At 47.8% G+C, this 22,937-nt stretch overlaps 8 protein-coding genes across 8 annotated transcripts; 4 read left to right on the top strand and 4 right to left on the bottom strand.

The window, feature by feature from the left end:
- Positions 1 to 1,346: 1,346 nt before the first annotated feature.
- Positions 1,347 to 3,144, bottom strand: EPUS_03669 (uncharacterized protein; the record flags this gene model as incomplete). Its single annotated transcript, XM_007806516.1, has 7 exons — positions 1,347 to 1,709; positions 1,765 to 1,987; positions 2,037 to 2,257; positions 2,316 to 2,479; positions 2,527 to 2,629; positions 2,679 to 2,804; positions 2,854 to 3,144. The coding sequence occupies 7 exons, from the start codon at positions 3,142 to 3,144 to the stop codon at positions 1,347 to 1,349; spliced, it is 1,491 nt and encodes a 496-aa protein (XP_007804707.1).
- A 1,344-nt stretch (positions 3,145 to 4,488) lies between these two features.
- Positions 4,489 to 7,834, bottom strand: EPUS_03668 (uncharacterized protein; the record flags this gene model as incomplete). Its single annotated transcript, XM_007806515.1, has 3 exons — positions 4,489 to 4,764; positions 6,407 to 7,368; positions 7,420 to 7,834. The coding sequence occupies 3 exons, from the start codon at positions 7,832 to 7,834 to the stop codon at positions 4,489 to 4,491; spliced, it is 1,653 nt and encodes a 550-aa protein (XP_007804706.1).
- Positions 7,835 to 9,179: 1,345 nt separating this feature from the next.
- On the top strand, positions 9,180 to 11,098 carry EPUS_03667 (uncharacterized protein; the record flags this gene model as incomplete). Its single annotated transcript, XM_007806514.1, has 3 exons — positions 9,180 to 10,356; positions 10,412 to 10,617; positions 10,673 to 11,098. 3 exons carry the CDS (start codon positions 9,180 to 9,182, stop codon positions 11,096 to 11,098), a joined length of 1,809 nt encoding a protein of 602 aa, XP_007804705.1.
- A 178-nt stretch (positions 11,099 to 11,276) lies between these two features.
- On the bottom strand, positions 11,277 to 12,083 carry EPUS_03666 (uncharacterized protein; the record flags this gene model as incomplete). Its single annotated transcript, XM_007806513.1, has 1 exon — positions 11,277 to 12,083. One exon carries the CDS (start codon positions 12,081 to 12,083, stop codon positions 11,277 to 11,279), a length of 807 nt encoding a protein of 268 aa, XP_007804704.1.
- Positions 12,084 to 12,832: 749 nt separating this feature from the next.
- On the bottom strand, positions 12,833 to 15,352 carry EPUS_03665 (uncharacterized protein; the record flags this gene model as incomplete). The annotated part of the gene is made up of 11 exons (XM_007806512.1): positions 12,833 to 12,846; positions 12,973 to 13,056; positions 13,110 to 13,468; positions 13,525 to 13,628; positions 13,677 to 13,776; positions 13,824 to 14,106; positions 14,171 to 14,240; positions 14,296 to 14,340; positions 14,389 to 14,556; positions 14,610 to 15,055; positions 15,127 to 15,352. 11 exons carry the CDS (start codon positions 15,350 to 15,352, stop codon positions 12,833 to 12,835), a joined length of 1,899 nt encoding a protein of 632 aa, XP_007804703.1.
- A 479-nt stretch (positions 15,353 to 15,831) lies between these two features.
- On the top strand, positions 15,832 to 17,873 carry EPUS_03664 (uncharacterized protein; the record flags this gene model as incomplete). The annotated part of the gene is made up of 2 exons (XM_007806511.1): positions 15,832 to 17,314; positions 17,380 to 17,873. The coding sequence occupies 2 exons, from the start codon at positions 15,832 to 15,834 to the stop codon at positions 17,871 to 17,873; spliced, it is 1,977 nt and encodes a 658-aa protein (XP_007804702.1).
- A 1,336-nt stretch (positions 17,874 to 19,209) lies between these two features.
- Positions 19,210 to 20,340, top strand: EPUS_03663 (uncharacterized protein; the record flags this gene model as incomplete). Its single annotated transcript, XM_007806510.1, has 3 exons — positions 19,210 to 19,391; positions 19,449 to 19,464; positions 19,546 to 20,340. 3 exons carry the CDS (start codon positions 19,210 to 19,212, stop codon positions 20,338 to 20,340), a joined length of 993 nt encoding a protein of 330 aa, XP_007804701.1.
- A 1,707-nt stretch (positions 20,341 to 22,047) lies between these two features.
- EPUS_03662 (uncharacterized protein) lies at positions 22,048 to 22,479 on the top strand (the record flags this gene model as incomplete). The annotated part of the gene is made up of 1 exon (XM_007806509.1): positions 22,048 to 22,479. One exon carries the CDS (start codon positions 22,048 to 22,050, stop codon positions 22,477 to 22,479), a length of 432 nt encoding a protein of 143 aa, XP_007804700.1.
- Between the last annotated feature and the right edge of the window lie 458 nt (positions 22,480 to 22,937).

Here is a 22,937-nt window from a genome sequence, read left to right as displayed (position 1 = left end):
ATGTTGATAGACAAATACTAGCCTGTTGAGAAGCTGCCGTTCCATTATCTTCGGGATATAATTAAAAAGCGCACGAAAAATGCCAATGGCGCAAGGAGGTTGGTCATCGATTCCGCTAGCGTATACTTAGTCACGTGTGGTACGGCTACAGGCTTAATTTTTGTAACCCCCTGGTCAAAATATCTTACAAACGTGTTTTTTACACACACACACACACCCTGTCAGCGTCCCTGTTGCTATTTTGCACGAATTTTGCTCATCCTGCAAATTCTGCTCATTCTACTCCGTACACACTCCACTAATTCTGCATGGATACTAATCAGCCTGATGATAGACAGCAGCTATTAAATGCTTTATAGGATGCTATGTCTTCTGACTATCTTAAGAAGCTGCTTTAGTGGATGCAAACAAGAATTCAAGTAGTTAGAGGTGCTCATGAAATGTAAAAATTTGATTTTTAAGACTAGTTCTATTTAGGCCGATTTGTGGACGCCCATACCTAATTCTTCTTAGTATGTTTTATACAGATACTAACGTTTTCAGCAGGGGGGTTACAATAATTAGGCCTGTAGCCGTAATACTTATAGCATACTGGTCTTGGCATAGGAGGGTCGCCCTTTCCGTGTCCGCTTGTCCGCTTGTCCGCTTGTTTGCTCTAACTTACGCACTAACTTTTAGGTTTAGACCTACTACGTATGTAGTACCCATCAGACAAGATCTCTTGCTTGTAGAGCTACATTGGACATAATCCTGAAGCAGCCAACATCTGTCCACAACACGACGAGCCAGGGCGGCTCTGTTCTCTCCCTTGTTGCAGTGATCATACCTGGACGTCACTTGTGTCCTTACCAAGCGACAGCTCAGAATTTCATAGGCCAAAAATGAAGAATTACCTGTACCTTTGATAGCATCGAATACGGCATGATTATTTTGGGGCGGAAACGATCGAGAGACCAGCTTTTGAGCACTGCTCAATGCTGAATACGTGAAGGACTCCTGCGGGATTGAAGTTGAAGAATGATTGAATCTAGCTGGGATGCAGGTACGAACTAGGTCCTTGTCGTTTGTACTCCCGCACCTGACACCGTACCTGATGGCAAGCCAGGATGTCTCCTGTACAATGGTGCTACCGAGACTGGTATAACTGCCGACACCCGGCTCAGCGGATATACCGAAGAGGCAACGGGTTCATTCGTGATCCTACAGTCTAGCAACATGTTTGATACAATGCACATCGGGAGTATGGTCGGAAGCAGGTGTCCACTCCGTAAGAAGACTGCCAGGGGTAAGTGCCAGCAATAAGAGAGGAGCACCGTTGAACAGGGTGCCCAGATGCCTGCTTCGATCTAAATAGTGTATCTGAACCCCTCCTGGCCCTCAATGACCATCTGCCCCCGAGCCTGCTTGCGATTGCAAATGGTGAAATACACCGACAAAGCACAGACGAGTAAAATAACGAGTATGTTGCAAGCGATAGCAGCATAGATGCCAGGACGGTATGTTGGTGCATCTTGGGATCTGAATACCAAGCTGCCTGCGATGCCACCCACACCGCCAAGACCAACAAGACTAGCACTGCAGAAAGCGCGCTTCCACTGACCACGGATGTTGTTTGCTTGGTAGGCCATGCAAGCAGGAATGTTTGCGTTGGAACTACCCGTCACCAGGAAGACACCGAAATATTGTACTCCAGAAGTAGAAGCGTAGCCCTGTGTCTCATGTTAGTAACCGTTTTACTGGTATGGGGAACTTTGCGAGCCATACCATGATAGGTAAGCCAATCAGGCCAACAATGGCATTGAACACCAAAATCGGGCCACGCGTATGGTATTTATCACCCAACCAGGCAGTCGTATACATGAGAATCGCCGCAAAAACGTATGGTGGCGCAACAAGGCATTGAGCAGCAGCAACGCTGAAACCCATACCGTCCCTCAAGATAATCGGTAAAAAATAGGCAATCGCGTAGGTAACAGTTGCCAAAGAGCTGTGTGTCCGTCAGCACAACAATTCACACATTGCAGCAGATTACCAACAAGAAGATCAACGCAAAGCCCCAGATCTTCAAATCCAAAGCAGGTCTCATAAACCTGCCGAGAGTAAACGGCTCTAGCCGCGAGTCGCCTCGGTCCCTTTCAACTCGTCGGAGGATAAAATTGCACTCGCGGTCGGACAAGAATCGCCACGATCCCTTGGCGGCTTTATCGGGAAAGTCGACAAGTGAGAAATATCCCCAGATGCCAACAAGGCAAGTGATCTACTAGAATATTAGCGTTACAAGGCCAGACGCCAACTTGTCGTTGACATGGTCTCACCACTCCCTGCATAATGAAAATCCACCGCCAGCCAGTAAGTCCTGCCAGGCCATTCATCTGCATCAGACCATAAGCCAAAATGCTGGCAAAAGCCGAAGCCATGGACCCAATCAGGTAGAAGACAGAGTATCGCTTCTGGATATCGTATCTGCTATACCAGGTACCTGAGAGGGGATCAGTATGTTTCAAAATGACAAATGGCGTTGCTTACTGAGCAAGTATACGCAGCCAGGAAAGAACCCAGCCTCAAGAAGGCCCAGGAGCATTCTTAGAGGAATCATGATTTCCCAGCTTTTTGGAAAGCCCATTCCAATCTGAAATCCATCAGCGTCAACTTTCATTACCCGAACACAGTCGTCATACCATAACAATTCCCCACGCAACTGTGATAAATGCGAGGAATGGCCGCGGACCAATCTTCCGGCACAGTACTGTGGCAGGAGGTTGAAAAAGGACGTAGGTGATGAAAAAGACGAGGGCAATGGTCGACTAGAGCACGTATTAGCATTTTAGTCTACTCATCAGCATCAATACCAACATAGCGGAACCCGACTGTGAGCCTCAGCTCCCTTGTCATTCCAGCAATGGCAGCTGATCCAAGATTTGCGCGATCCATCAAGCTGACGCAGTACATAACTCCGCATGTCACTACCAGGCGGCGATCAACTCGGTGAATGATCTTCCTCTGTTCTGGTAGAGTGTACTCTTCATCGTCTGACAATGCCGATTGTTGGTAGCCTTTCTCATCAATGTGATTCGCTTCGAATTTCTCATCGCTGGGGACGCGCTTAGGGTCCATAGTGGTGGCCATGTTTGCAGTTGGACTCATCTTGAACTGCTTGGCTATAAGATTGGCCGGAAGAGTGCAAGAGAGCAAGGTGTCTCAATTGGCATGGGTGAGCATGCCTTTATGACAACAGCCTTCACTTCCCTATGAGCTAACTAGCCCTTGATCCCCGCAAATGAGCATGGAACATGATAAATAATCCCTGAATCGATCTAGCTAGGCGTGTAAACTAGGGGCTGTTTAGACGTGGCATTCAGGCCCGTGTCGGTGCACAAGTCCCTTTCCGGCTAGGTAATGGGACGATGTTCTAGGCGAAGGGGCTTCTGAAGCCCATGACTGGCTGCATTCAATGACAGAACGTCTTTTCCCGCTCTTGGCGGCAAGCCTCCCACTCTCAGGCCGCGTCAATGCCTTGGCCAGCACGGAAGACTGCCACTAAAGGCCACATTGACCATGAGGGGTTACTAAGTAGACCTCGGGACAACAGGCGGGTTGTCCTTGGGTGGGAGGCCCCAGCCCTTCCAGGGTACAGGACGCTTCCTCATTCGCTAGTCAGAATCTGGGGGCGGGAGAAGGGGGGGTTATTTTGAATTAAGATTGAAGTGTACACAAGCCCCATACCCGATTGGGCAATTGCCATTTAGATGAAAACGACCTCCCTTAAAAGCTTGGGATGTCTATATTCGAACCCCGATGTGCAAAAGTGCGTGCACATCTTCTCCAGATTGTGAAAACGCCATCCTTTTGAGCGTAGGCTGCTGTGCTGCTATGGACTACTTGACTATCTAAGAGACCTAATAAGGATTTCCTGATTTCCTGTGCCAAGACACAGGAAATTAGGTCACGTGGATTTGGCTGTACGGTACAGCCAAATCCTCACGCCGTGCCACGCAGGCGCCGCTACGAGTCCGCCATAGCCATAAGCGTATTACTCGACACAGATCGAGGTCCATTTCTCATGAAGCTCGTGTAGCGTGGTCAGCGGGGAAAATTACGAACAAACATCAAACCTATTTGTACCGGCATACAATCTGCTTCTCATCGTTCAGTTTCGTGAAGGCAGTACTGTCTCCAGCATGTACTTATAAGGACCCGAAAAAGGGCATGGCAGAGCCCGGGAATTCAATGCTTATGAGATTTCAATAGATAACGTCAATCAAGAGCCTGCGCGACCATTTCTGAAACTTAGTAGAGGAACTTGATACCATCTCAACGAATGGAAGGACACTGGTCCACCTATTGGCAACCTAATTCGGTGGGGCGTCAGTCAGCCGATTCGCGATATCGGAAACCTGGGAGGGTATCGAAGAGAATCCATAGCTTAAATTGTTGGGATCCACAGACCCAGAATTGTAGCCTCTGAGCGCGGCATATATGTTTCCGTATCTAGTCAAGAGCTTGGACCAAACCATCACCGAATGGTGTGCCCTGCACTCCATCTCTGACCATCTGGAGAATGCTTTGCTCAGCATTGTTTAGATCGAACGACACTTCAATATGCGACTGCATCAACCCAGCGTTCCGGACGTCGTCAGCACTGCAAGTTGTGTAGACACATACGTTGCCTTGTGACTCTTGCATAATCATGCCCAGGATGACACGACGGTCGATGCCAGTCTCTCCTGAAACTGTGCTGATGGCCTGCTCAATGTAGGCGACTTCCTGTGGTGAGTCGTTAATGCGCATCACACCTGTCACCTGAGTTGCGCGCCCACATCAACAACCATTTCTGCCAACTAGCAGGTTCTGGCAAGTTCGCTGCTGGTCCAGAATAGAATATTTTTACAGAAAAAACAAAGCCAGAATTCAGGGCAGTGAGAGTACGCCTCTCTGGCCCTACCATTCTAGCGTCAGCTGTAGACTCCGTGCTTTGGTCCTGATGATGGCCTGACGGTCGTCCTGAAGCACGAATTTCGTGTCGTTAGTCTCCTAAGGAAGCGAACCGGGCAGCAGAAAACATGCGGGAAAGCCACTTGGTTGGTGGTGAGAGATTTTCTTGGTTCAATGGCGTGGCTAGAGCAAAATTACGCATCGATCTAGCCTGTTCCCCCTCTCAAGTGGCCTTCGCGTGGACAAGTTCAAGTTCAAAAGTGAGATGATGACATCACTCGATTTAGAAGTGAATGTCGACCGTTGATGGTTAATTATTATATCTTGAGCGGAGGTCGATAGAGATCCAAGATTGCGGCGAATATGTGTGACCTGATAAACCTACGGTAATTCTATGCACGACCCATTCATTTCTGATCTATGCATGGACGATTGAGTGCTGGGTCCAGGTTGCTCGATCGGTCGCGGATACGCGGCCAGTGGGCAGTAAGTTCAATCACATGTGGTTCGAAACCCACCAGCGCCGTCCTTCTGATTCTGCGTAGGGTTCTGCGTAGGGTTCTGCAGCGAATTTTGCGTTGAAATAGCTGTAGATTCTGCGGCGATTCCTGTGCAGGATCCTGTGCGAAATAGCTGCAAGTTCTTGATTTTAACGTAAAATTACGAATTACTAGATAATACACATAATTATCACCTAGATAGGTATAGCTCGCTTATCTTGTGGGGCCAAGTGACAATCAAGCCGTAATTTTGATTCTTGGCACATTGAGTTAGTAAGCAGCTTAGCCACAAGCACGTCTGAGGAACTGAGGCAAGGACGAAGCAAATCACGAATTTTGATTTAGTAATCAAAGCAAATCAGGGCTTCGATTTGCTTTGTTTGATTTAATGGATACCCTGGATTCTCTTGTAAAGAAAAGCACTACAACGTCTCAATGTAATTCTGGTCACATGTATACAGTAATAAGTGATCTAGAAATCTAAGACAATTTTTGCAAAGCAGAATCTCAGACATGACAAGGTAAACAGATGTCTAGTACACCAAGCTAGGCCTTGACACAAGCCTTGAAACGTTAAACCCTCAGGCAATTAAAACATCAATATCGCTTAGGTCGTAATAGCCATTGTATATGAAATTTCGCCCCTTAGTCATGGACGAGTACATATCGGTTGCCGATCCTGAGGAACTTTTACCAACGACGATGTTGTGACATGGTACCCCATCGGCAACCAGCGTGCTCAAGTTACCTGACGTTGCATAGTCTTGCCCATCTGAGATCATGATAACGCGTCGCTTCCCACGAGGATAAGATGCTTTGAAAGTCGACAATAAAGATACGACGTGAATAAATGCCTGAAGATAATCTTCTCCCCCACCACAAGGTATTGAGTCCAACACCGAGCTCGTAAAAAAGTTTACTTCAGCCATTTGACGAGCAACGTAAATGCTCGATTCGTGTACGACCACACCTACATGAGCATCAGGAACCTCCACACATAGGTTGTTAATAAGATTCCTGAAGGCATCCTTAGCCAGCCGCTCTGGATTTCCATGGAGACTCCCGCTAAGATCGACGCAGAACACGATACCGAGAGATGAACGCTGTTGAGCACGCACCTTTTCGAGATCTGAAACTCGCTTTTCTAGCGTCCTCTTTGCTTCCTCGAGAGCCTTCTGAGTGCCTTCTCTCTGCTTTACATCTCGGGCCAGTGTTTTGTTCTTGGACTCTAGTTCTGCCAAACGTCTGGCTGTCTTCTTCTTTTCTTGCTCAAGGGCATTCTTGGATGCTTTGACATCGCAAATTTCCTTCTGGTATGCAGATTTCATTGCCACATTTTTAGCCTCCGATGATGACAGTGTAGACTCCAATTTCAACATACGACAACGCATTTCACTTTCTTTTTGCTCGAAGGCTTTCGTGCTTGTCTCCATATCTGAAGCTAGAGCCGCCCTTTGGGATGTCAAAGTCGCATGCAAGGATTCATATTTAGACAACTGCGAGGCCAATTGTGGGATTCTTCTCGCTTTAACTTGGAGTTCCTCGATCTGATGTGTATACCTGCCTATCATAGAATCCCTGATCATTAGATTCCTTTCCATCTCGGTCTCCGTTTCTCGAGGGTCTCTTTCGCTCTTTGACTTGCGCTGCCCCGATCCACGAAGGTAACTGCGGAGGACATCCATCTCTTCCGTCTTGTTTGCCGCCTCATTTTGAACGATTTGAAGTTCTCTCCTCAACGTTTCCACTTGGTCTTCGAGCGCTTTGGTATGAATCATGAGCCTTGCTTGCTCCTCCAGGGTCTCCTGAAGCAATTCATTAATCTGATCCAAGGCAGGTGTTTGTTGTTGGCCGAGCGAACCCTGTTGTGCGCATTGTTTCCGGGACTCCTCAAGCTCGCTCTCCGGTTTAACCGCCTTGACTTCATTGATTTGGGCTAGACACGCATATCAGGCACTCGAACTAGCTTATTTTGCTTTAGGAATACCTTCTTCCTGATTTCGCTCAGTTATATGCTCTATCTGCTGTTCCAATTCCCCAACGCGCTGTCTACACTGCATCAACTCCTCTTCTGCATCTGTCAATTCCTCATTCTTATCTCTGATTTCTACTTGGGCGTTTGCTAGCTTTCCCTCGCTCTCTTGAAGAGCCGTTTGGCAGTGGAAGAGCTCCCGGTCCGCATCTTCGAGTTCTTGTAGATGCTTTGCACATTCGGCTTGCTGTCCGCTCGATTTCCTCTTTTCTTCTTCCAGTTCAAGACTTAGATTTTCGATCTCGAGTTCCAGCATGCCGATTTGAGAATCATCGAAGTCGGTGTTTTCGGTGGCCACTGTCACAGAATCGATTTGAAGTTGTGACTCTGCGACATTGATCCTCATGTTACCATCCAGCCCGTAATCCATGGTTCTGGAATAGCTTGCACGAACTAAGTTGGGAATGCCCTGGACAACGAGCCTGCATAGTCAGGCTTGAACATTTGGGGAAAAGTTGGTTCACAAACTGAAAAGGCTGAAACTGAGCCCCAAGGCAGAGGTCGGGTAGGCGTCCTACTAACTTAGTATCAAATGACCCGCCTATCACGTGACCACCATCATCGCACCATCTGCAGCGAGAAAGGCTGCATTTCCATTCGATCGACTATTCATGATTCTTGTCTCAGGACGGCGATAGTTGCAACGTGGCAGGCTATCATTCGATCAACAGCCTGCCAACCGCTTCATCCTTTCTTGCCTGACTGAACTAGGTGGATCTACTAATAGGAGGCAACTGGCGCTTGTACGCGCCGTCTGCGTCAATGAGCGGACCGATCGCCACAATTGGGCATCCAAGGCTGTGGACAGACGACGCGGCCATTGCAGTCTCTTCAAGCCTAAACTCCCGTGAAGGAAGCCGTAACTGCTGCTCCCACATACAGTTCTCGGCTTGTCGTGCGGCAATCTTGAATTGGGGGTGTCGAAAACAAATCACATAAACCGGTTCAGATTTAATTGCTATTCTATCAAAGTATAAGGGACTGGGCTGGATTATTGGAGGAGAGAATCTTCGAGAGCCGAGTAGTGCTCGATTGAGAGCGACTCGATCATGTCGTAGGCTCTCCGCCTCTTCTATGCGCCTTTCTTGATAAAAGGCGTTCTTATGGTTCAAATTCCAAATGTGGAAAGTTGTAGAGCCTTCACCTGAAGCCATCAGAGATGTGATAGCTGCAACAAGATGTCGAGGAACACAGGCGAAGACATACCTCCAGGTAAGCACTTAATTACCATGTGTAACATAAGCTTCTAACATATCTATTTAGAGATCCGGGAACGACGTGAGCAGAGCAATCAGCCTACTGCAGTCACATTACGCAGGTAAGAAGCCGGTGCGTCAAACCTCTCTTCATACCCTGCACTTGAGAAGAATCAATGACACATGTTTACACCAAATCAAACCTTACAATTTAACGAATCTCGAAATTTTCAGGGAGATATATCAGAGCCAGCACAACCGGCCTGTCCTTCCCTCGCATCGCCAAGCATTCCTTCATCTTCATCATCCACCACTGTTTTACTCCCATCATCAACTTCACAATCTAAAAGTGGCAGAGGGCCTATTTTAGACACATCTGCAACACCGTCAGAAGGACCTGGGACCTCCAAGCTGCTGTATAATGAATATTCGTCCTGCAGTCCAACAGATATCCACCCTTCGACAAACCTCAACGAGGAAGACGAAGAGGGGCAAAGTCATTCGAGGCGGATAACACCAATGTCATCCCAAAGCAATATAGAAGACTCGGATGCGGGGCAAGTATCGACAACGGAGTCCAAGCCAGAATCAACTTCGTACCATACTGCGGAGGGTGAACAACCACAAAGCGAAAGCATTACAAGAGAAGCCTCAGATAGCTCAATTTGGGATTTCCGGGTTCCCTCCCTTACTCCTCCTGTGACATTTCAACCAGGTGGTGTCGACGGATGTGCGTCTTTCTCGATAAGGGATTTGATTGCAGCAATACAGAATGGTATGTCGCATGAGGACGTTAAGACCTATATGAGCCATTACAATCACTCCAATCCTCAGCTAGTCTCGAGAAGCATCAACGATACTATTGAAGGAATACCGGCAATGTTTTATGTTATCGCAGCGAACAACGACGCGAGTATTCGACTGTTTGCCAAATTTGGAGGCGATGTTGGTGCGACCTACGGTAGCCCTCCAGTTCCGCTCCTTGCCTTTGCAATTATCAACGGCAAGATTAACGAACAGGATACGACGGCTGCGGTAGCAACGCTTCTGAGTCTTGGAGCTGATGGATTTACAATCCCTAAGCCATTCTATTGTCCATTCGATGAGGAACTTCCGAGCGAAGGTCCGCCTGATGCGAGCTGGAAAGAAGCCTGGGAGGCGGAGAAAACACTATGGTGCCAGCCGCCTTCCATTCAGAAACTGCTCACGGAGGCAATCAATATCACTCAGAGATACTACCTACATCGTTCATCAAAGCTGACCAAGCCTACCGAACGACAAAGATGGGTTGCAGCTCGTCACGACTCTACTGAGTTGTTCGCTGTACCTTATTTCTTGATTGGCCAGAGCGCGGCTACCAATCTACTTACCAGGAATTTTCTCCACTATATGCTGCGGCGCCATGACCAACCTCTTGTCCTCGTCTTCGCCGGACCGAGTGGACACGGAAAAACAGAGCTCGCTCGGCGCCTCGGAGCACTTCTTTCTTTAGAACTGCAGATCAGCGACTGCACCATCGTGAGTAGGGAGGTTGAGCTGTTCGGCCCAAGGAAGCCATACGTGGGAGCTGATGAAGGCGCACCGCTAAACAATTTCCTCGCTGCGAACAACGGACGTAGATGTATCGTCTTTTTGGACGAGTTCGAAAAGACCACAGCAGATATTTGGAACGCCCTTCTGATCCCATTTGATAAAGGTAAGAACTAAAGAGCTCATGGTGCTTTGTAAGAAAACAATACTGACAACCAAAGGCGAGTATCAGGATCGGCGGAATCTAAAGACGGTCAATTGTTCGAAGACAATTTGGATCCTTGCTACCAATGCCCTCGACAAGAAAATCATAGACTTTTGCGATAGAAATGAAGCTATATTTGATGAAGACAATTCAACTAAAAGAGAGAAGCTTCTTGAAGAGCTCACCTCTGCTATGAGAGATGATTTCATGTCAGTGTTCAAAGTAAAGCATTGATGTCATCCATTGAATTCGACCCAGCATGCTGAAGAAACCTTAGCCTCCATTGACCGGTCGTATTTCCGCATTCGTTCCATTCCTTCCCTTCTCCAGGTCTGAAACATGTGTTGGGGCTCACAAGTATCTACTAGAGCTTACGAACGAGGTTTTGCGGCCCATAAATACAAAGCCAGGCCCTGAGGAGCAGCTTTTGGGTAACATCCGCCTGAAAATACGCTCCGACGTCAGCGTTTGTAAGGTTGTTGTAAAAGACTATGATCCGGAACTTGGCATTCGGAGTCTAAAGAAGGCAGTGAGAGACAGAGTGGCTTCTCTCTTGGACATTGAGTATATGTCGATGCACGAGGTTATCTCGGAAGGTTTGCCTATGGAAGACTACTCTGTCTTCGTGTCAGATGGGAGAGTAAGAGTGAAAAGTGTGGGCATGCCCCAAACTTCACAGCCATCTGTGTTATCCGACCGGTAACTTCATTTAACTCAATAATGGCATTTAGACATTCAGACAGAAAGACGAAAACCTCTCCCGTTCATCCGTCATCCCAGAGATCTCCCATCTTTTACATTGGGCAACATGCTACCATTTACTATATGTAACTTCGCGGATAGAATTCGGCCTAACACGGAAAAGTAAACAGTCAAAGTTTTCACCTCGTTCCATGCTGGAGACCACCACTCTCACCCGCTTCGATCCAAAGCGGGCTTTCTGCCCAGATACGTATGCCACGATTCTGGAGCCTTCTGCGAATGTCTTGAACCCGCCCCCACTCCACCGGATCCCACGAACCATCCCCGTTATCTTCCCACACCCCAACCATAGCCATAATCTTCTGCAGCACAGCATCCGCCTTCTCCATCTTCTGCCTCACGAGCCAGCGATCAGGTCGCCTAGCTCCACGAAGGCCCCATATCTCAACATCCAGATGGTACTTCTCGCGAATAAGTTCCCGTAGGCTGCGAATTGTCTCCGGCGATGCTTCCTTTATCATCTTTTGCTTTTCCTGACGCTTTTGTGCCTCTCGCTCTAGTCTTTTTACTTCAATCTCTTGCTTCTCCTGTTCAATGCGCTGGCGCTCTCCTTCCTGTCTTTCGCGCTCTTCGAGAGCACGTCGCGTGGTTTCCAGTTTCTGCTTGGCTAGTGCCATCTCTTGGCGATGAGATTCCTCCTGAATTCGGAGTTGCTCTGTGCGCTCTTTTTTTTCGAGGTCATACTGCTGCCTCTGCCGCTCCTGCAATCTTTGTTTTTCAATATCATCCAACAGTCTCTGCCGCCTCTGCGACTCTTGTCTCTCGAACTCCTTCTGCAGCTTCTGATCCCGAACTTTTCGGTCTTCGAACTCCTTCTGCAGCCTCTGCTGCTCCCGAAATTCTCGGTCTTCGAGCTCCTTCTGCAGCCTCTGCCGCTCCTGCAATTCCTCTTGCAGTCTCTTCTTGGTTTTGCTGAAGAACACCATTTCTTAGGTAGCGTGCTATTTGGTGCTGTATCCTAATCGCGTATTGCTGACCTCTCCACATTCATGAAAAGATCAGAGTTAGAGGCGGTCTTCCGAGCCTCATCACACCAAGCCAGAAGTATTACACAGAATGAAAAGCTGTGCAAAATGGAAGCGAAGAGGCGCTTCCACCACCCCAATGAATGGCCAAACAAACGTGGGATGTGCATAGTGGCGTGCCCCAATAGCACGATAATACCACCGAGCATTTACCAGAATGTTGACCGGAGATGCAGCCAAGCGAAACAGCTAGCAGGTAGCAAGTGACATGTCAGTTCAGTAAGTGAGGCGGCTCATTCGCCTTGGGAAGTACCGGGCTCCTGGTGAATTAGCCAGTCGCCTTCATCCAGGTGTCATTACGCGCTGCCATGGCTTATGGTACAAATCGTCGATTTCCGAATAGTGGTCCAGAGCCTTAGGACTTGGGCAGCAAGGCAGGAGGATCGGGACGCATCGGATGGGATTTGCGATTTTGTGACAAGGCTGGAGAATCCAGCCCCGAGATCTCTGTGACTAGTAATATTATCGGCTTGCGCGAATGTGGGTCAGGCAACAGAGAAGGCAATCGAAACCTTGAGAAGCACACCACTAATGTAGTACCAAGCCAAATCAGCTTCGAAGACGCTGATTGTTCCTAATACTGCTATACATAGTACGTAAGAATAGTATGGACTACTTGTACCTATGTACACGTACCTATGTACACGTACCTATGTACACGGCGCTGTTTCAGGTATCAGTTGCAACTCGAGCTCATGCATCAATTGCTCATTCCACCAAAGTTGACATCTCATCAAGGTTTTCAGGATGATGAACTTGCACGTAAGAGGTACCCTGTAGTAGGACATACCAGTTCCCTGGCTCTGGTGTCTTTCGAATTCTTCAATTGCAATATGCGACAAGTCTGCGGCGAGCTCGCCAACCTGGTTGACTTCTGTGATCTACAGGTCAGTACCTTGCACCGAGAGAGGAAATTCCCAAGCAAACCTTCTTGGGCGGTTTCATATCGATCAGGGAGGTCATCATCCTGATACTCGTATATAGGGAAGCTACAAACTTTTCGAGTGTTCTCCGGAAAGTTGTACTCTAGGTCTCTTTCGATTGTGCGACTCTCGATCGCCGGCAGTAGGTCACCCTTCAGGATAAACCAGTCAAATTGATCTTTCACCATGGATTTTTTGGTGAGCTCGTCCGTATATATGTCCCTGGCGTCGTGCATCCTTTTCGAAAATGTGCGGCTCAGTACGAGCCCGTAGCTCTTGGGGCACGGTATCATCTGGATTTGATTCTTGCGGTTGGCTACATCCATCCCATAAAGTACTGCGCCTCGAACGACGGCAGACCATCTATAAAAGACGTGGATCAGTATCCCCTTCAGCGCACACTAAAGAGACAGACATACGAGGTTTGCGGCCTGCGGAGCTTGACTTTCCGCAGCTTCAAAGAAAAACTCAGTTCTTCCTGCAGGAACGCGGACTCGCTAAAACCGCCGATCAAGAGAATTGTCTGTGATAATTGTTATCTGTGTCTCATAACACCCTCTGACACCCTGACCTTAACACGACGCCTCTTGCTTTCAACCTGTGTAATTTGGCTTTGGATCAATTCTATGACTCCGTTGATGCAATCGTCAAAAAAGTATCGCATGTCACCACTAAAATGCTTTAGCTGTGAAACACATCAACAAACACAAGATCTTACTTAGTAATAGTAAGGTCACCCTGCTCGATCTTTCCCGGAATGTTAACTTTGTATAGAGGATCCGGTAATTCCAATATCATCTCGGTAGATGTTCCCTTGAATCTCTTTTTGTGGCTTTCGAACTCCCGCATAATGAGTCTCATCTTGCCTCCCTCCATTGTAAGTGCACTTATCTTTTCACCCTCACTTTGAAAATCCAGAACATTATATTTGTCTTCCCCAAGTACCCCACGAAGCCATTCCTTAAACTTCGCATTTATGAAGCTAGAGCCACATTTTGCGCCTTGAAGACGATTCAGCCAGAAATCTCAAGCTAGTTCCTCGCCTCTAAGAAAAGCGATACGTACCTGTAGGTATCGTGATTTGCTCCAACTGAAGGCTGGGCTCAACTTGCTTCACTTTGTACGAGATAACATCCTAAATTCCATTAATTGACCCCGATATATGATTCCACATCTTAGCAAGGACCTACAACTGTGCCGCCGCCAGCGTCACAGAGCACGAAACACTCCCCTTCCTATCTTGCGCTTAGTGAGAACACTATTCATCTGACCAATCGGATTACCTTGAGTGATTCCGCTTCCTGCTCTTTCAGAAACCGTGCTGTATACAGGGCAGCGGCTTCTGGCTCAATCACAAGATAGTATTTCCCTAAGTTGGGGAAAGTAAATTCGTTGAACCCCGCACTTCTTATGGCCCTGAATGTAGAGTTCTTTGCTTTATAAGACCATCTCTATGTCGAAGTGAGCTTGCAACTCGATCAATAAGAAGGTTCAGACAGCATACCACAGGTACGGTAACGATGATATCCACGGGAACGCTGGTCTTGATTTCGGTCAAGTAGTCGGTAGCTCTTTCGAAGTGCTCAAATGCCTTCGTGAGATAATCTGTCACAATATCCTCTGGCGCCTTCCAAGTATAACCTGGGTAACCTTGGGCACGTTTGACATGTTCGAAATTCAAGTCCTTCGTTCCTTCCAATACTTGTATGATCAGGTCGAGCTCGTCTAACCGTGTGTCTTGTGCTTCGAGCTCAAGTTTGGTATTGACCATTGCTACTGCGTCTGGACTGAGGCTCGCGCCAAATTGCTGTTCATCCGCATCGGTACATGGGGAGTATGATATAACGCTTGGGATTTTCACGTCATTATCCATGTTCACTCCCCAATTCGTTACCATGCGGATGTTGGCGAGCTCCGGACGGCTGTTATCGTGGATAGCATATCCTATTCCTGTTTGAAAATTAGAATAACTTCTAGGCTCTTAAGGACAGAATGCTTTCCTAAGGTCTATTCATACTTACCAGAAAACGTAGTTCCATAGTCAATTGCCACAACCATTCGATGTTGGCCAGGGTCTGCAGAAATGGTCGTGCTACTGTTGGTGTCGGAAATGTCTGACAAATTATCCCCAAGACGCTTACTGGTCCGACAATTGGTACTTGCTGTTTTGGATGTTGACCATATTGGCCGAGCTTTGGATGGAGGCTGTGAAGACGATTCTTTATCGAGTGAAGGAGCTTTGTTCATTGTACCGCTGGTTGAAGAGAAGGTGAACCCATGGACTCAAAAGATAAATTTTGGTGGTGTTTCCAGCCTCGTCACTCATAACGTTGTGATCCGATTAGCACACGATGCCTCGCACGGTTGTGCCATCTACAACCCTGGGGGATCAATACTCGGCATTAAGGCCCTGTTGGAGGGAACTTTGCGCTAATGAATGTGGCCATTACTATTGTAGATTACGATGCATGCCAAGAAAGCTGACGGGGCGCTGTTAGCATTTTGGTGGCTTGCATATATCCGTACGTAGTAGTAACAACCCGAGGACGAAACAGAAATGGTATGGATCAGCCTACCAATCCGAGTGGCCCTTTCAGTGGTGCGATAAACTTGCTGTTTGTCACCTTCACTAATTCCTCGGCAGGCTGAATCGTCCAAGTGCTCTCCAGACGGCGCTCTTTCCAACTGGTGTATCCTGACCCTGTTGCGAAATCTTGCCCAACAACATGCCTGATCTTAACAAGTTTCACTGGGGAAGAAATCACCCAAAGAAAAAAGCTGCAAAGGTCACAGAACCTATTTCGGGGGACCGCCATCGCAGCCATCGCTCGCCGGAGGCCGAAGAGTTATCTAGCATTGCTGCCAGTATTAGATGCGTGATCGACCTGGAGTGTCTCAGTGAGCAGGGTTCCAGCGTGTCGGACCAGGTGTCGCATCTAGTAAATGCCCATCTCGTCCTAAAACAAGAAGTTGGGGATCTGAAGAAAGAAAGAGTCAAGCCTGGAACCATGAACCAAGAAGCACAAAAACCGAAGGCAGAATGGAGAGATCAAGCGGCACAATATTCCACTCATATCAGAGAAGAACACGACCTACAGGTGCAGCCACGAAGGGAGCCTGAAATGCAAACATGCTGCGCAAACCAGATTATTGATCTGAAGAAAAGATATGAGAAGGAAGAGCAGAGAGTGAGTGAAGAACATGAAGTTAAAGTGCAGGGTCTACAAAGAGAGATAGAATCCCTTGAGATGCGTGCAGAAGAACAGAGAAAAGCTTTCATCTTCGAAAAGATAGAGCTTGAAAAGATCCATAAAACAAAGCAAGATGAACTAAGGAGGGAAGAGCAACGAGTGGGTAACGAACATAAGGTTAAAGTGCAAGGCCTACAAAGAAAGATACAATCCCTTGAGATGTGTGCAGAAGAACAGGAAAAAGCTTTCATCTTCGAAAAGATGAAGCTTGAAAAGATCCATAGAACAAAGCAAGATGAACAAAGGAGGGAAGAGCAACGAGTGGGTAACGAACACAAGGTTAAAGTGCAAAGTCTACAAAGAAAGATACAATCCCTTGAGATGTGTGCAGAAGAACAGGAAAAAGCTTTCATCTTCGAAAAGATGAAGCTTGAAAAGATCCATAGAACAAAGCAAGATGAACAAAGGAGGGAAGAGCGACGAGTGAGTAAAGAACATGAAGTTAAAGTGCAAAGTCTACAAGGAAAGATACAATCTCTTGAGATGTATGCAGAAGAACAGGAAAAAGCTTTCATCTTCGAAAAGATGAAGCTTGAAGAAATCTATAAAACAAAGCAAAATGAACTAAGGGAACAATCCAAGGCCCTCGAATCCAGACTCAAGCAAGCGCACGACCAGGAGCAAGAGCGGCTGCAAAAGTGTATTCAATCGAGGAACAAGGCCTTAATTGCCCGGGATAACTTTTCGCCAATTACAGACGGTGAGCTTAAATCCATGTTTTCCGACTTGGTGGGCGAAGTGGATGCCTTGGCTCGACTCAAGTGGACCTTGAATGAATCACCTTGGACGAATAATTTGCAAGGACAACTTTCAGACAACCCGAAACGGCTCCAGAAGCAGATTTTGCAAGACACAATATGGAATGCTCTCTTCGAAAACGTTTTCTGCAGTCCTTTCAGAGTCTTCAGAAATGAAGGCACCGTGTTAGAGTTCCAGTGGAACAAGGCCTTCGGTGCAGGTAGGGTACCTTTGACTCCGCTTGATCAAAGCGATTTGAACGGAAGCTAATCTCCAACCTTTTAGACCCTAAGACGGATAATGACTTGTATACTTGGCCGCAACCAAGTTTCGACGCAGAACGATGGAGATACGAGACTATGAGCCAGGGCCAAGAAGCGCTGAGAAATCTCACCTCGGAATATGATCCTCGGACAAAGCTGCGGGAGGGCTTCCAATCTTCCATGATGATTATTCGTGAGAGATTGGGAGAGGCGTTCATGATGGTGTCGAAGATTGATGAGAAGACCGAGCAGGACATCAAAAAGATCGCAGAAAAGGCTGCGAACATGTGGGTCGTTTTCGGCACGCAAAGATGTAGGCTTTTAGTGGCCATGAAAGATCTGAAAACAATAGAAGAGGTCAAGGAGGGTCCCGGCAAGCAGGATAAGTCTGTGGAGCTAATAACGCGGCCGGGCTTGAGGCGAATTGGTGATGCTGAAGGCAAATCGTGGGATAAGGAACAAACCGTTGCTGGGTGCGAGGGCGAAATAAGAAAGATTTTGTACAGCTGTCAATAAGATCCTTGTTACACTCTGTCACACCGATCAGCTGGATTTCCAGCTTTCACGAGGTCAATTTTGTCAGAATCAAGCGCATCGTGGGCCCAAAGTAAGCATTCATCAACTAGCTAGTGGAGGTTTAATCTCTTTCTCTGGAGGAATCGGAGGAGTGGTATTGTCTACAGGTTGCTAATACTCATGGGAGACTTGCTGTTTTCCAATCATTGTCCTAAAGATAAACTTAGCAGCTCATAATCACCCTTTCAATGCGTAGATCTGCTTCCAGCCTCTTTCTTGCTGACTCTTTCATCACCCACAGATCTAATACACCAAAAAACGCTACAATCATATTTTTATGACCCTATCATCTGGTGCGCACAATCCCAATTCGCCTCAAATCGATTGCAGAGCCAGGTAGAAGCTAACAAGCACTAGCACAACGTGATGCTGCAGATCAGAGAGCTCAGAAGCCGGACAAGCTAAAGGCAAAGAAGCGAGACTGAAGAAGGCAAAAGAAGGATCTGACGAGGAGGAAAGGGGACTAGATGGGAGGGGGAATTACGGATTATGAACGTTGCAGTAAAAGCCTTAAGAAAGGATGTGAAGGGGTTTTCCCAGGAGATAGAGTGTTGATGAGCGAATGAGCTACACGGTGCAAAACTGCGTGCGGTGGCAACGAATTGTCTCTAAACCAGTGTCGCCTTTCCATCAAATGAGTGCTAGAAGTGAGTTTGAGGTCTTTGAAACAAAAGTAAAAATCATACCCGAAGCTTTGATGCTGATATGCATCGTGTCAACCTGCTGTGCAGAGTGTGTAGAAAGCAAATTGTTCGATAGCTAGTAGGGGGTAGAGAGCGTAGATCTATGTACTAATTAGTACAATTAGCTATGCCGTACGGAGTACAGCGAAATTAGAAGCAGGCGAAACGCAGACATTACGTGTATGAAACCTGATCAATACGCAGTAGTCCTCGGTCCCCCAGATGGGGCTTACTGCGCTGCGCCACACACGCCATGCTCACAATAGGCTAGTCGTTGACTAAGCAGACAATGTCTGGGATAAGAACCTGTACAGAGTATTTTGGCCTGATTGTCATTCGTTCTAGTGTAAATACTGCTAAAGTTATATTGTTTGCGTCACAAATTATAATCTATTAATGTTTTCATTTATTATAACGACAGCATTATAATTTTATCTCAACGTTATACACGCTAATAATGCCAAGCGTATGCCAAGCGTGTGCCATGCGCAGGCCAGTCGGAGGACTCTAATAGATTCTTCTTTCGCGCCGCCACAACGGACTGATTCATGAACTAGAAGACATGATATTACCAATTGTCCATACTGCTCGTGATGCAACCACCAAAGACCAGGTCCGTTACGCTCCTGGTCCAGGCGCTGCTCACCTTCTGCCTCACTTTGTTGGTGGGCGTAGACGCTGCCGCCGACGAGAGAACCCTAGGAAATGTGGTTGACAGCAAGAAAGGATATACGAAGGGTGATTTGGTGCTGGTCAGTTGTCTGAACAGGACAATGTACGTCTAGTCCTTAGTTACCCGGGATGAATGCTCAAGCTAATCGTAATGGATCAGTGATACTGGAGAACATGTACGAGTAGCCCTTTTCACGCTTTTTACGCCATGAGTATATCTCCTCGACCTGTCCCACTGACTCGGGCGCGCTCTCTAGATCACGGACCCGCATGGCAATTTGCAGTACATTCCCTTCCCTACGTGCAACGAGACAGATCTACCTCTGGCCTTCCCATATGCCACGCCCACCACACTCACCTGCACCATAGATTCCCTCGAAGACGAACTGTATCACCTACTCGAATTCTTTGTACATAGCGATGTCCCACTTACATGTCGTGTACCATCATATCCTCTCGCAAAGCAGGTAGCCACAGTTCACACCTACGAACCTTCAGCGCGGATGGAAGGTAGTGGATTCGTTGGGACGGGTCCAAGTGAAGCATGGACGCCCTTGACCATCGCACTCCAGGGTACCTTACAACTATCCCACCTGCATTTACACACTGGCATCAATGTGCTTTTCCACACCAGCGTTGGTGAGGAAGACGCACCCTCGTCACATCTCATCGCCTCGACTGCCTACTCCCTGCCAAACCTTACCGATCCCTCTCTGCCAAGTGAGGGAACAAAGGTCCTTCGGACCGAGCCCCTAACATTCGCCTTCAATGTCGGCTGGATAGATGGAAGCGTCCTCCCAGGCATGGTTGGTAGACCGATCGTTGGCGTCAAGGACCATGGCGTTGGCTTTATACTACTCAGCTTCTTCGCGCTGGCTGCTAGTGCCGGACTTGGCGCAATGGGCATGATGATATGGGAGAGGCGGAAAAGTGGCAGGAGTATGAATGGCCTACCGCCCATCGGAATTAGAGGCACTATGGGAATGAATGGTCATTCGGGATATGGCGGGTACGGTGGGTATGGAGGTTATGGACCTGGGAAGAGGGATTGATTGGTATACTTATGGACACACAGTCGCGTCATCGACCTTGGACGTCCTTTACAAAGGGCTACCTTTGCGACATGATGGCAGCAGGATCTAGCCAACGCATGAGCAGGAGCGCTTTTCCTTTACTGAGACTTGTTGTTGGTTGGTGTAGCACCGATAACGCCAGAAGCCGTTCTAACACTCCGATAATGAAGTAGTGGGTGTGGTCTGAAATGGCTATCACTGCGCTGCTCAGCCGCAGGCACTTTAGTAAGGCCTTGCGACGTTTGAGGCCTAATGTGTTATGATACGAGGCTTTTGGTCGTGACGTCCAGGCAGGGCTCCTGATCGTCCTGGTCATGAAGCTGTTACGAAGGATCCCCTGTGTTGGATTCCATAGTCTGAAGGCTTGTAGGGCGTGGGGAGCTCGGCGCGTCAGAACCAGAAAATAATGAAAGCAGATGACTGAAAGCTTTACAGGCTAGCCAATCTGTTGTGAGATGGAGTGAGACAAATCCCGGGTGTACCTAAAGTGTGAGTGTGAGAAGGAAGCATGAACCTCTACAGGCATCTGTACTCATGGTGTGCCCAGTGAACATCCCTCTGGTATCTACTTCTTCTGCTAGAGCGTGGCACACGCTATACATGAACTCTCAAACGCCTTCTTCCTTATATGTCTCTCCGATTGGTGTCTGGCCACAGCCCAACACATCTGCGCTCGCACCCCTACCAACCCTGGCTCCTCATTCTCCTGATGCGGCCCGTCTCCCTCAAGAACCCTTCTTTAAATAGCGTCCTCCATCGTTTACTCTTCAACTCCTTCTTCGCCTGGCCCCTCCTGACATGAAATCGCTGCGCTTGGTGATCTTTCCTTACCGAGTTCCGAGTACAACGTGTCTCCAACGCGCGAAACGCAGACTGCAAATCAAAACCAGTTGGCGCGTCGACAGCTAACGTGCGTCCCAACATCGGGTTCAGCCGCAGATGCACTGCTTCGAGAGCATCATGTGCGTTTTTGGCGTCCAAACGGTCAATCCCTCTCGAGATTTGGTAGGTCATCCCGTACCCGTAGGAGGAGGGGCTTGGGGTGGCAGTTCTTGGGCGTGCCGAATGCGGATCGACAATATCCAGCAAGTTCATTGAGCTATTGAGTTTTGTCTTCAACGCAGCTATGTCGGCAGTAGAGGTTGGTGTGGACGGGCGTTGGCGTTGGAATATGTCGGACCATGCGCTCCGGGGCGGTGCTGTGCTGGCTTGTGGTGATGGCCATGAGGATTGTGCTGGAGGCGATGATGTACTTTGTTCGTCTGGGTGTGGAGGGGAAGTGCTCAGTGGTCGTATTGACGTAGGTGCTACAAGGTGTTTCCGTCGTCCATGTGGATGTATAGAAGAATAAGAATAAGAAAGGGAATGAGGTCGAGTACTATGTATCGTAATGATCCACCGCGAGCAGCATCTCATAGGTTGAAGGGCCTCCATCAATACCATCGGTTACACCACGAGAAACAACAGAATGAGCCAGGTAACTGATTGTTGGAGGGTTTTGTGGATCATTGACCTGTAGCTTCAAGGTAGAAATCGGCGCGGCGCCAAGAGCCCAATGGCATTTCCCCAACTTGGGCTTGAACTTGGCTTGAATTGAACTTGAATATCATGGTTCTTCCGTCCTCGTGTTCCTTTTTGTCTAACAGTGGAAGAACACTAAACCTGCTAAGGAACAGACAGTACGCTATGTCACTCATTACAATCTCATCACTTACCCACATGTCGCCCGAAACCCTCGCTGAACTGCTCCTCTCCTCCCCTCCACCAAATCTTGCCATCATTGATGTGCGCGACTCCGACCACATTGGTGGCAATATAAAAGGTTCTACCTGGGTACCAAGCAACACGCTTGATTACCGAATACCTGAGTTATTGCGCTCCCTGAAAGACAAAGACCGGGTCGTCTTTCATTGTGCATTAAGTCAGCAGAGAGGACCAAGCGCCGCTCTCAGATATGCAAGGGAACGAGAGGGGCTAGCTGGAAAGCTTGGTGGGGATGCTGAGAAGAAGACCCAGGATATCTGTATATTGGTTGGGGGTTTCAATATGTGGCAGGCAAAATATGGAGCGGATGAGAGATTAACGGAGAACTATGTGAAAGACATCTGGGACGACTGAAGGCAACAAATCGTTCTGCTTTTAGAGAACAAATTTTACTGCATGAGCTTGGAAGCTGGATAACGGAGAGAAAGCACTCCTACACTGAATACTCGACAGACATAGGACCAACGTCCATCAACAACTAATTAATTGTTCTTTCATCGAGGCCTAGGCATCACGGCATGACAACGAGTTTTGAGGAAAAATAGTAACAGTTTACGAGATTTACAATTCGTCAGAGGGCTGACAACTTCTGCTAGAGCACAGGGCAACTTGAGATTAGGCTGAAAGGAACAGCGTGCATCCTCTGGTCCAAGCATTTGAAGAAGCGTCGAGGCTCGCCAGTACTCGTCTATATTGTTTTTAGAGACATGATTCCGCCATGCATGGTGCAGACTCCAACAGATGTTGATCAACGCGCTCGCTCAAAACAAATTCGTTGTGGGCATATCATGAGTGGGCGCCATCATCAGCTC

Source organism: Endocarpon pusillum (assembly GCF_000464535.1).
Source record: "Endocarpon pusillum Z07020 unplaced genomic scaffold scaffold5524, whole genome shotgun sequence".
Taxonomy (NCBI): domain Eukaryota; kingdom Fungi; phylum Ascomycota; class Eurotiomycetes; order Verrucariales; family Verrucariaceae; genus Endocarpon; species Endocarpon pusillum.
Note: the sequence above shows the minus strand (reverse complement) of the source record. Positions and strands in the feature narration are given on the sequence as shown.